The sequence below is a fragment of the Nipponia nippon genome, unplaced genomic scaffold, assembly GCF_047370975.1.
Source record: "Nipponia nippon isolate SJK-2023a ecotype South Korea unplaced genomic scaffold, ASM4737097v1 scaffold_1, whole genome shotgun sequence".
In the NCBI taxonomy this organism is placed as follows: domain Eukaryota; kingdom Metazoa; phylum Chordata; class Aves; order Pelecaniformes; family Threskiornithidae; genus Nipponia; species Nipponia nippon.
In genome coordinates this window covers 73214126-73227387 of record NW_028262290.1, presented here as the reverse complement: position 1 = coordinate 73227387, position 13262 = coordinate 73214126, and the positions used below count along the sequence as shown (strand labels likewise).

Sequence of the window (13262 nt, the reverse complement as noted above, 5' to 3'; positions counted from 1 at the left end):
AATAATGTATTAGAACGATGCTTTGCAAAGCAGTAAGAAACCCAGAAGACTGTATTTTAATTCATTACTGCTCACCTGTAGTACTTAACATATGATTCGCTTGACAGTTGTACACTTTCTACACAGAAGGTCAGCATTTTCAAAAACAGGTGCCTAAAATTAGTATAGTAAGTCCTTATTTAGTTCCAAACTTTGGCTGGCTCTAGGGGAATAGGCTGTAGCATAAAAGTGGTTTTGGGCCTCTAGGTACCAATTAAATATCCTGTTCTGATAAATACTGACTACAAAAACTCTGATCAGTGGGGAAGGAAACAGCTTTCACTTCTGGTAAATAAAAGACTTGGTATCAAGACTTTAAACAGTAGGTTCAGGCTTATAAACACAAGATGTAAAGATGTATAAGTGTGTGGAAGTCGAGAGGTGCCTCTATAGGGGAGATATATGTTTGGGGAGAAGACAAGGAGATGGAGAGATGACAACTGAGATGGTTATGTCACCTTGATACCTTAGGAATGCTTGAATGTGTCTACCTTATAGATGTTTGCCAGAGTATTGGAAAAGTTCCAGGTGCTGCCATTTTCCTGATTATTTTATAACTAGCTCCATACAAATGCAACAAATTTTGGATTGACCCTTTGCATTCCACTCGATGAGTTCATGATCTCACATTGTAAATATTCATTATTCTTATGACATGGAAACTAATTCTAAATGGAAAAAAGTGCACAGAGCATCCCTTCAGAATTAGAGAAAAGAAAACCAGCTTTCAGGAAAATGCAAAGAATATGAGAGTCTTACAAACTTTATTACTGTTTGTATGTTTTACTTTTTGCATGGAATATAACCTAATGGTATTCATAATTAAATCAAGTGGAGAACTGCAAATGCAAAAGGAGTCCAAAGAGAGAATATTTTCTAAATCTTCCACAAGTCTGTTGGTTTGGGGAGGAAGGGCGTAAATGGGAGGGAGAAGAGGCAGACAATGTAGCCTTTTTTGTTTTTTTTTTTTAATACAGTTTTCTTTTTTACCTACGTGGCTTTATGTGTGACTTATAATTCTCCTTTGCCAGAATTACTGCTGAACCGAAGCCTGCTTTGACCATACTAATGACTCTTTACTGAAATAGTTCATGTACTGGCATCCAATAACTTAAATATTGCTGTTTGCAAATAGTCCTGAACTGATTTAATCTCTCTGTTATTTCTAACTTAATGGTTCACCCTGTTCTGTTTTCCAGTTGAGCTATCGGCTGCTTAACAGGAATGTTTTATTTGTGTTAGTTTAGAAAGTGTGATGTCCAGTGCCAGCTGTCCCATGCCAGCACAGCGTGTACCGTCCTTTAAGCCAGACACAGCTTGATGGCTAACGAGTTGAACATTGGTATTGTCCTGAATGTTTTCCATTAATGCCTCTGCAGGTAGGGCAGCAGCAAATGGAAAGGCAAGCTCAAGAAAATACCATGGCATCTTTAGGGTCTTCAAAATTAATAGTAAAAAAAAAAAATAATAGTAAATAGGGGAGAGGATAAAAGTTTTGTATTGGTAGGTACCCTTGCACCCACACATACTTAGCAGGAAGTTTTAGGTGGCTGCTTGTCTAGCATGGGGGGCCATAACTCTCCCCTCCTCAGTGTTTTCCTTCCATTTCTAACTTCATTGCGTTCCTTTTTTCTGGGGACTCACGTCATTTTCTCTTCCACCTTCTCTCTTTCCATCCCACTGCATGCCTCTTTCCTTGGTCTGACCTCAGAGAAGAGGAAGAGTATGAAGAAGAGGAAGAAGAACAGCCAGTCACAGAACCCAATACTGAGGATGAGGGGGAGGAAGAGGCCAGTAGGCAGGTCAACGCCAGGTACTGGGTTTTAGCCTCGTCCCTCCACCTTTTCCTCAGCCTCTGGCATGAACTCACCAGCACAGTGTGCAGCAGCATCTACCTTTTCACTTGCATTCCTAGATTGCCTGTTAAAGCCACCCGCAAGGAAATCTTTTTGCATTTTAAAGCTTCATCAGTATGAGTGTGTTAATGGAAACATGTTTAATGATGTAGGCTCAATGCACTAAGAACTGTCAGCGCTCACTGCCTTTGTACAAAATGAGTAACACCCATGAATCTTAAAAGATTTAGCAGAAAACATAACTTCTAAGCATGGCTTAGGTTTATCTTTTTAGTTAAGTCAATGGTGAAATGTTGCAGTGCTTTGCCGAGTTAGGATGTTGCTTGGTTTCTTAGGTTTTCATCTCTATTTTCATGATATAACCTTATTAGTAATATCTGTTGCTATGAAGAAGATCGACATTTTTTGAATGCTGCCTATGATTTCTATCAATTTTGCTCATGTTTTGGTAAGAAAGAACTACAGAGAGGCAAAGCTGATAATATATATCGTTTTATACATACCTGCCCATCTGTGTATATATGGATATAAACTAACCACCTATCAAAACAATATTCTCATGTAAAATTTTCCACTTACTTCTGAGGTATATATGGATTTGGCATCTGGCAACTTTATCCTAGTAAATTGGAAGAAAGAAAATATGTTCTTTCTTCCAGACAGCCATTTGATTTAGGTTAAATTGTTTGGCTTTGCAATTCGGCAAATGAGATTGGATTTTTTTTTTTTTTTCAAATAAACCACATTCATGCAGACGCTATACAGCATGGAAGGAAGAAAGGAAACTGTTTAATTTGCGAATTCCAAAGAAAATACTGTACTGTTGTTATTAATATCTTCCAGTCTGCAAATCTTGCCAATGGCTGCCTGAAATTTCAAAATTAAGTGATAATTTCCTCAAATCCAATTCTTACAAGTCAAAGCTAAGACACAAGTTATTAGTAAATCACATGACTATACTAAAATACTGTTAAAAAAAATGAGGAAGAGCCATGTAAACGTCATTATATGCTTTTAGGTTATTGGTCTTTTAAAATAAGAGTCACTCTGAGATAACTGGGTGATATTCCCATGACTTTTGTAAATACCTCCTTTCACTGTCACTGTAGCGTAACAAAGGTGATCCATACCCTGGCCGTTCGTGTTAGATGCTGTCAGGAAGGGTAGGACTAGCCTGGCTTCACCGACTCCTGTCACACACAGTGGGTGCAATAGATGAAGGTTTCCAGATTGCCCACTGTGCTTCTGTTGTGGGAACGATTACCTGGTATATACCTAATGATTAACTTCATAATATCCTAACATATAGAACATGTATTATGTTTTTGTTGCATACTCTGTGCCAAACCCACGCTCCCCAGATAAGGGCCATGCCTTGCATGCCTGTAGGTGGATTGCAGAGGTGGTCTCAGGAGAATGAAATCAGCCACCTGCCGAGTGATCCAGCCTAAAGCTCATGCACAGTGTTTATGCTGGAGATACAAGTGAAAACAGATACCTGGAGTGCAGATCCCATGGCTTTTCACCTGCCTTGCTGCTTCTGTCACTCACCAACACCTGCCTTTGGTAGAGCAAAGCAGATATGTTCTCTGTTGCACTTGATGCTATTCTGCAAGTCTCTATCTAACCCCAACATGGGGTGCTGACACTCGAAGAAATTAGTGCCTTCATACCTAGACAAATGATCTGATAACGTGTTGCTTTTGAAATCACTCTAAACCTTAATTTTGACAAAACAGAGCTGGTTGAGTATTTTTTATTTTTATCTTTGGTGGATGACCATTTTTAGTAAAAATACCAGATCACCAGGGATGACGATAATCAGATATCTGTCCTTCAAGAGGCAGTCATGCAGATTGTATCTTGAAGCATCTATACTCTGTGGACCATGTTATCCAGTGTGTTGAGACTGCTTTATACTGCTCTGACAATGCTTACAACCTAACTTGAAATACTTGAAAATTGTTCAGAAAATGGTTGTGAAAATGTTCGTGAAAGCTAGTTCTGAAGCCTGTAGGTTAAATCCCTTCCTTTCCTTTAAGCTGAGTCACTTCCATTCCTCAGTATTTCCAACCCCAAGAAGAATCCCACTGGGATACAAAGATGTGAGTTTTCTTACTTTATTTAAAAAGAGATGATGATTGTCTAAATTTGGGAAGTTTTTGTTTGCCTTTGACTTTATTTTTTTTCCTCCAAGCGATACTATCTATTGATCTCTCTTTTCCCTGTTTTTCTCTCCTTCCCTTTCTCATGGTGTTTTCCTCCTGCAGTGGGGTCCCAGGTGCGCGGGAGGCTGTGAATGAAAACCTGTCACGGTGTTTTGATTCTTCAGCTGTCTCCAGTGCCATTTCTCCAGCTGAGAGGCCTCTCTCCTGCTCTAGAGCAAAGAGCTTTTCTAGCAGCTCCTCTTCTGTGCCTGACTCATCTGTCTCTCATCATAATTCTGTCCTTTCATCACCATCTTCACCTGCAACAGCATTGCTAAGCTCTTCCCAAAATTCATCAGCATCCATTACTCCAAAGGCATCTCCAACAGTGGAGAAATTACCTTATGTACCACATACTCCTTTTCACCTCTTCTCGTACGACTTTGAAGAGTCTCCAGCATCTGTGAAAGAAAAGGAAGCAGAGGTGATGAGGGAAAACAGGTAGATTTTATACAGCTGACATTAATTTTTAGATAAATGAATAACACCTTTCAAGAGCTTTATAGTGGTAATAATGCACTCTCTGTGTTGTATTATTTCCAGAACATGCTGTATTTGTTTTAGTCCTGTAAGCCTGTATTTGGATTTGATTGATATTCTCCCCTTGCCTTTGCTGCCTTCATTTCGTCTTACTCCTCTTCAAGGTCTATAGTTAATAAGTATTCTGGCCTCCTCTATACAGCAGTAGATAAACAACGTGTGATTTGGGAGACCACAGAAAGGAGCACCATTTTGCTCTCATTTACAACAATGTAATTTGCAGACACGATTTCATGAAAATTAATGGAGCTGTTTTGCTATAAAACCAAAAGCGATCAGATCAGCACTTGGCATTCAGGGGTGAAATCCTGGCTTCAAAGACTGAACTGCCAAATCCCGAATTTGCTGTTAGTTTATAGTGCATATCCCCGTCATGTGTAATTTCAACTCGTGTTTGTAAGAACAGAAGTAGATTAAACCCTATAAAGAGAGTATAGCACTCAGAATAGACAGTTTTCCCTCCACAACATCTGGTCAGTTCAGTTGTTCCTCATGCATTTCTCTTAGTTTTTAATTTTAATTTTTAATTTCCCCATCCCACCCATTTAAAAACAAAAAGAAATTGTTTTGTCTCAATCTGTTTTACTTGAAAACAGATTGTCAATAGGTAGCACTAAAAACGATGCTAGAGAATCACCTTGAAAAGAAGTTGATGATTTTTAGCTGTTTCTCCCCTTGGTCAGTGTTCTTCAAATTAGGTACTGAAAATGTGCACGTATATTGTGAACATATTTATTTCTTCCTTTCTTTAGCAGTCCTTCTGAATTTCTGCATGTGAACAAATATTTTGATTCCCTTGATCCTGTTAATTTTCAGGCTTTCTCTTCTAATAGGTGGGTGGTTTTTGTTGCTTTTCATTTTGCTGAAAAGCCTGTAAATCCAAGTAGCTGTTGAAAAGGGGCGTAGTTCACATGGCTTTCCTTACCTGCAGCTTGAACACTGGGATTCCTCTAAATTTACATTTTCCTGCATAGGTACAATTTTCCCTTAGGCCTCTCACACTCATTTATTGCTCTCTCATTGCTGCTGCTGTTAGAGTTATTCCTAAATACCTCCTGTTTCATCAGTATTTAGTATTTCTGCAGTGATTTTTTTTTCCTCTGACCATCCTTGCACTTCTAGTTACCACATAGGATCAAGGGCGTGGTGTGGGGGAGGATCATGCTGGGTTTATTTGGAGAAAAAGGAGGGCAAAGCTTGCACGATTTGGGCAGTAGTGTGTTCATAGAAGAGATAAATGTCGGGGTATCTGGAGTTTCTTCAGAGTGAAGGCTTCTGGGACAAGACCATTGCATCTGCATTGGTATGTGAGACAAGAAGGGAAAATGGAAGTAATAGTCACAACCAGAGGAAGGTTAGAAAGATAAATATTGTGTACAGGGGACAGACCTACCTTGGTGTGCTGCTTTTGCCTTGCTACTCTTCCAGCATCTCTGTCTCCCTCTAAATTTTATATATAGGGATGCCGTGTCCAGGCCAGACCCTCTGACTTTGATTTTGTTAATATTTGTAGGTCTGAGTCCATAGAAGGTGTGTTCTCTCCATTTTAATGAGAGTTATCTTTGGACTAACTGAAATTCCTTGGTCTGAAAAAGGATACTGCGCTGTGTCAGCTTTTTCGTGGGGCAGAGAAGAAAAGCGAACGTGATGGTTGATAAGAAGGTCTCCTTTCAGTTGATTGAAATGGAAATGGAGGTTTCTGCTAGTGTCAGGAATATACTGAATGAGCTCTGAGTTGTTTTCAGGACAACAGAGTTCCCTCATCACTCACTCAGTTCAGGCGCAGGCAGAACGTTTTCTGAGCTGAGCCTGCCGGAGAAAAGACCCGTGTCGGGTCTGTGCTGCCAGGGAAGCCCCGCACTGCCCGGCTACACAGCCCTCCACTGGGCCACGGTCTCCAGTTTGCAGTTAGTTTTCTTCTAGGGCAGGAATGCCAGGAAGGCAATTATTTCCCATTCGGCAAAATTCCTTTTGTAGGTCAGAAATGTGCATGTTAGCATTTTTTTCCAAAATTATTCCTGTGTTCTTGGGCAGTCAGCATGGTGTCTCAAAAATAGATGGTGGTGGTAGGGTGTTTTCTAAAACATAAACCTGGAATTATTGCCAAAGGGGCATGTTCTCTAAAGCACGATCCCTTCCATTATAAAAACCCCTAACTGAAATCTGTTCTGATTTTAACACGGGCCTTGGCAGGCAGCAATGCTGCTGTACCCTAAGGAATGAAGTTTGAAACTTTGAATGAAATTTTGCATGGCTAGATGAGTGTGCTAAATGGAGCTGAAGGAAACCAACCAGCCTTTTCAAATAAAATTGCTGAGTGAAATTACTGAGTGCTGATGTGTGTGGGAGAAGAAGCAGCAGAAGAAAAGATATGGTGAAGGAGGGTATATTATATCTTACGAATTACAATAAGGAAAATGATGTTGCCCTTTTTCCTGAAGTTAATTTTGTTGCTTGGGTGAGTTGGCCTTGCGGCATACTCACCTACAGAGCATCATGTGCTTTCCACATGGGAAAATGGTATCATCTGTGAACAGAAATGTTAAGATTTTCCCAAATTGGGAATCCCTCCTTGACGTGCTCTTTAAGTACGATGGTTAAAAGGCACAGCAAAGCAACACAACTGCCTTTTCTATTCAGTACGGGAGTCAGAATGAAAACATTGATACAAGGGACTCTTGGGAGGTGGCCGTTCCAGGAGTCCTGGAAACAGTTTCTCTTTGATCAGCAAGCTCTCAGTGAAGTCAAGCAGGTTTGGGTTTTGTTTCTTTTTAATAGAGGGAATGGCTGGTAGAAATTCCTAAAGCCATGCTTCCGGAGACATATCTTTTTAACCATGGTGATGATTTTTTACAGACATTGTAAGAAATGGCACATAATCTATGACTTATGTTGGGGGAGGGGAAAGAAAATACCGCCTGCTTTAATTGTAAAGAATGTGGATGCTTTTCATTTGTAACACAAACATTCGCAAATCATGGGTGTCCATGTTCAGATCATGTCTCAGGAATGCTGCTGTTTTCCTTAATTTCACTAGATATGAATACTGCTGACTTGGACTGGTTTGGTCCCTTTTCTAATGGCTGGGTATTGGCTCCCAAACCAGCTAATAAATTTGAGTAACTGAGCGGTAATTTAAATATTAGTGCTCTGAGTTGTGACTTGGGAGGACCATTCTAATGTCTCATTTTTTTCCATACCAATAGCTCACTATTTGAATCAAGTATGTCCATGACATGCTTGATATTAAAATGAGATGATAGGTTGCATATTTGGAAGCTGGGACTAGAGCAATATTTTCAGAAAGTGGATGTTTGAGAAGTTCTGGGGTATGGAATCACCGCCACCCCCTAAACAAGAAGATTTACTGTTGCGTGCCTGCTTGCTGATGGATTCTTTCTGTCTCTCCCTTTCTCCTCCTTTCCTTCCCATTGCTTCAGATACAATAGCTACGGCAGCAGCTCTTACTCTTCCCCGCGAACTTACTCTGGTGTGAGTGCCCCAACAACACCCACTTCTCGTTATGGGACAACTCTCTCGCCGCCTCAAGAGACCAAATCTGACAGGTTTGTAAGTTAATCAGTGTTTTGACAACAGTTCCTTTATAGACAGGATGAAAGAGATAAACATAAGCTGTTCTGAATGGGTACTGGAAATACCTTGTAGCCGGATCTTTTCTAACGTTGGAAAGAGAACATGCAAAAATCTAGACGTGTTCATTTCCCACTCATTCTCAAGCCTTACTCTGACAGTGTTAAGGGCTGGAAGTATTTCCATCCTGCTGCTTCTGCTTCCGCTTAAATGGATAAAACAGAGTTGCTTCATACGTATGCTGTTCTAGGTATTAAAAGATGAATTAAAGCACATTTTATTTCTTTCATTTTTTAAAAATAAATTCAGACAGATCTATTTTCACCTCTATCATCTTAAATCAACTATAAAATCTTGGAAATGTGCTTAGCTCAGAATTTCATAGGCCATAATTTTGTCCTTTCTTGAAAATGCGTGATACGTGTCATTGTATTTTATCAAGAGCAAAAGGTTTCTTGATGTAGGTAAAGGAAACTCATACTAACCTACCAGTTATCAGCTCACTTAAAAAAAAAAAAAGAAAAAAACCCACACCAGCAACAACAAAAAAAAAAGCAGGATTTTGAACAATCAAGATACTCTTTTGAATTATGTAAGGTACTAGGGAGAGAAAAAAGGTAGGAAAATGTCATGGATACATGAAAGAAATTCTTCTTGGCAAGAGATTTGGACCACCAGAAATTAAATGACTGTTACAACCTGAAAGTAAATGACAGCTTCAAAGGATGTCATGCTGAGTTTAAGGAGGAAATGTAGAAGTTTTTAATTAATTTCATTGAATAATTTAAAATAATAATTAAATAGTTTCCAAGTAGGCCAGATGGGCTTTGGATTGTTTGTTGCCAGATTGGCCTCTATTTCATAAAAATTCCATCTCCCATTATTTTTTTGAAGTGAAGGCTTTTTCAGGATCCTTTGTCTATATTCCAATTAATTTTTATTAATGATTTTTTTTTTTATTTCTGTATGTGTATAGAAATACATGTATATATGTTTTACGTATGTATGTATGTTTGAACCTACCTAATGCCTCACATCCTTTCCAATCTACTACTCAGAATGGTTCAAGTTAGGTTTTTCCAGCATGCATGGATTTCTAGCCATGAGGTATTGATTTAATCCTTTTTTTCAAGTGAGTAATTACATTAAGTTTATCTTTGGAGAAAGGCATAGTTTGTCATTTGCGCATCTTCCTAGAGTAACTTGCCTCGATTCGTCTTTCCTAATCTGAATTAAATTATTGCCGAGCGAAACCCATAATTAAAAACTCTAAACCGGCATTTTCACCCCCTTTTACCTTAGCAGAATAGATGGAAGATAAGCAAGAATTAAAGGTATCCCACTGCTTTTGAAGTTTCAGCTTTCTAAGCCCTTGCTGTTGGAAGCTTCTTGTTGCTACTGCAGCAAAGAAATCCCAAAGTGATCAGATGCTGAGATGGCTAAAGATAGTTGTGCCTGTCCTGCGAGAGGTTGATCGCGCTGGCCCTGCTCCAGTAAAGGAAGCAAGCTTTTGTTGCAGCATGCGCGTAAGTGCGTTGCTGGTTTGGAGCCAAAATGCCTTGGCCCCACAGGATGAAGCTGTAAAATTCGCAAATTCATGGAGAGTCAGGCCAGAGGGAACCTCTGTAATCATCTGTTGTGACCTGTAATGGGTCTCACAGAAGTTAAATGAAAGCCCCCTGTACCTTCACAGGTTTTCAAGTGGCAGTTCATGACTTCTCCTGGAAAACATTCCAGTATTTATCATCACTGCTAGGAAAATATTTCGTATTTTGCAGGCCGGTTTCTCTAGCAGCTTTTCTCGGTGAAACTGGAAAGTGCTCTGCCTTCAACTATCAGATCTCTCTTACATGTTTTAAGTGTCTGAACACAGTGCTTGAAGTTGCATTTCTGTCTTTCCTTCAGGTTACGTTTACTGTTTTCCACCTCACATGTTAAAAATCTCTTTCCTCCTGTTTAGATTTGCAGATTGCTATTCATGGTAGTGGAACTCACCAGGGTTTCCTCATTCTTATATTTGAGGGATGTTACAGCCTGATGCTGTTTGTGTATTAGTCTCTCAGAAGCGTGAAAAATGTGTGTGTCACAGCTGCGTGTTGCCTGCAGAATAGATGCAGTTATTTATTGAAAGATAATTAAATTTACAGGTTCAGATGCCATTTTGCATCAAGTCTTGTTCTTTTTGAGCGCGCTGCCGTTGCAGATGTATAGTTCAGGATTCTCTAATGGTGTGACTGCTTTGAAGAAGGGCAGAAGCCTGCTTTTATTTCATTTTCCTGAAAGACATGGGTTGCAGAAATGCCCACGTAGAGATCGATGGATAGAAGTCTGCTCACTGGAGAGTAGGCTGTGTATGGCATGACGCAATGCTTGGCGCTAATTAGCAAGTGGAAAGTATTGTGGAACTTTTCACAGTCTTCTGTCAATGGTGTTTGCCTTAGATTATGTAAACATTATTTCCTACCTCCTGATGGTAAAAATTTACACAGATTCAAACACAAAAAAAAGTTAAAAGATGAGGCGGGGAGAGGAAGACACTTGATAAGAAGCAGATGCGTATCTATGGTTAGCTCCAAGGTGAGTTTTCTGCTTTCAGCTTACAGTTACAGTTATCCAAGGACTCTCCAGAAAGATCCCTGTCTTCTATCATGCAGGGAAGAGCTTCAGATGCAGTTCCTGGTACTGTTTATCTGACCTTCGAGAATGAGGAGGAAGGAAGAAGCAGCATTTAGAGCAGTGCCCAGCGAAATGATTCATGCTCCATTCAGTTACCCTGACAGGCCTTTCAAACCCTTGGGTCCACTTTGCTTATGTAAACAAGAGCTACAACTTAGGTGGAAAGAAGCAGTGTGGTTGACATTTTGACATTCATACTTTTAAACCCCTCCTTGGCTAAGATCAGTAGGGAATCCAAAAGAGCAGTATAATTCAGTGCAAAAGTAACTAGATTTTGTTCTTTGAAATCCACATAATGTATATATTTCTGATTGTACAGCAGAAGAAAAGGCTTACTTGACTGTTTCTTGGTTTCTAAATTCAGCTGCAGCCTTTTGCCAACTTCTTGCAATACTGTTGTTCTCTCTCATTTCTCTGGGTCCCCTGTGGAGAGCCATGCTTCTGAAGTGCATATTGCAGCCATGACAATCCTGCTGAAGGAGGGCAAATTGCAGGGCACTTTCTGTTCAGCCCATCATTGGGAGAGAAGGAAGGGTATATTGGTTCTCTCATATCCCTCTGCTCATGAAGGTCGCTCCTAATGCAGAAGAAGTATAACCCAGTCCTGTTTTCAGCTGCCGAAGGCTGCTTTGCTCCATAAATACACTGCTCCCACTCTTCACGTCTTAAATCACCAATTAACTCTCTCCCCCATTCCCAAAGGAAAAACATACATTTATCAATTTCAATTTCTTAACCTCATAAATTTTGGTAACAAAGGGGAAGAGCAAGGCATGGAGGGAGCACACCAGGGAGAAAAGCATTTTTCTGTACCTCTGAGTTGCCACCTTGCCTGGGGGAAGAAGGTGTTGTAAGATTCTCCTATGATTCCATGCCTTGTGCTCACACCTGGGATATTTCTGTTTAGGCAAAGATTGCCTCCTCAGACTTTGAATCTAAGATGGTCACTGAAATTGAAAGCTGCAGCCTGGAATCTGTAGCTGGACAGCAAACTCATTACTTGCAAAGCTTCACACCCACTCATAGTGTGGTTTTGGTGGTGAAATGTATACGTTGTTGGTCATGGCCATAGTTAGACCTGACGAAGTCTAACTGAAGACCTGAAGAAGTCTAACTTCTAAGGCAAGAGCTCCTGAATTTGGCACCAGATTTAATTCATCCCATTGCTGGAAAAATATCCTTTGTTTCCTGCTGGAGTATTTGCCAAGGTCGGTTTCTTCTGATGCATTTGCCAGGAGACGGTTCCCACTGGGCTTGATAGTCAAACAGTGCAGTTAGCCTAGCTCTAAAAGCTGCCTTCTCAGGGCACTGTGTGCTGAGGGAGCATGAGTTTCTGGTCCCCATTCTCTTGCTTCTATCTGTAAATCAAGTGCCAGAAAGTTCAGCTTGCAAACCTGCACTTCTGGATCCTCTTGGCCAGTCAGTGTGAACTTAGTCTACACCTCTGGCTGGTCCCTCTGAGGTTCCTCCAGATCTCCAAGCTTGGTAAGGGCCTGCTGTGGTGTTCGCAAATTATTCCTTTTTGATGCACTCTCCAACTTTTCCAGACCATTAGAAAATAGACTTAAGAAAGATGAAATGTGTTTCACATCCCTTCACCTGTTTTCTGTCTTACTTGCTTTATGATCTACAGCAGTACGTTACCTTGGGCTTCCATGATGCAGGGCCTTGAATGTTGAGTGTTCATCTCCATGTTCTTATATATCTTTTGAAAGAAATTTGCATTCAGGCGTTTATTTCTACAACAGGTGCACACAGACACTGAGCTTAGCATGACTAGATTATACGTGATTTTTTCTCCACTGGCTTTAAAGGCACTTTAAACACCATACCTGAAGCATAAACATGAAGTGCAGCAAAAGTCTACAAATACTCTTCTTTTGAGTTTCATTCCCTCTCCAGATGCCTGAAACAGTGATTTTCTGGTAATATGGTGCTTTTTTCAAATTTGTGTCTCTTAAAAGCAAAATAAAACAAAAAAAAAAAAACCTGCTTGAGAATGCTAAACAGCTTTTCAGTTAGACTTTCTAGTAAAATTAAAGGTTCCTATAATTGACAACACCAGGGAGGTGCTGCTGGATGAAGCTTCTTGGCACATTCTCTTTTTTCTTTTCTTTTTTTTTCATTATCCGTCTATCACTAATCTGCACTCTGAAGTTACCTTACTACAGCTGTTAAGCGCTAAGGAGAAACAAGAAGCCTATGAAACAAAGCCCACTATACAGCCTACAAAGCTGCCACTCTCCCAAGAACAGCTCCTCTTTCCTTGACTTTCTATTCTTTCTGCTTCTACCATCTTCTGTGTGTCTTAATACGTACTTCTGGGCTGTCAGACCAGAGACCACGGCTATTT

General features: G+C 40.1%; 1 protein-coding gene across 19 annotated transcripts in view; it reads left to right on the top strand.

Moving 5' to 3' along the window:
* The window catches only part of FHOD3 (formin homology 2 domain containing 3), a 407898-nt gene that overhangs the window by 302446 nt on the left and 92190 nt on the right, over window positions 1-13262 (top strand). For 10 of the 19 annotated variants that reach the window (XM_087759886.1, XM_087759824.1, XM_087759808.1 and 7 more), the window contains 4 exons: window positions 1751-1852; window positions 4166-4543; window positions 5395-5475; window positions 8083-8208. The exons of 1 other annotated variant lie outside the window; for it this stretch is intronic. In XM_087759886.1, the coding sequence (XP_087616012.1) occupies window positions 1751-1852; window positions 4166-4543; window positions 5395-5475; window positions 8083-8208 (687 nt within the window). The remainder of the gene's footprint in view (window positions 1-1750; window positions 1853-4165; window positions 4544-5394; window positions 5476-8082; window positions 8209-13262) is intronic. 8 more of the 19 variants (XM_087759832.1, XM_087759875.1, XM_087759816.1 and 5 more) reach the window with 2 other exon arrangements.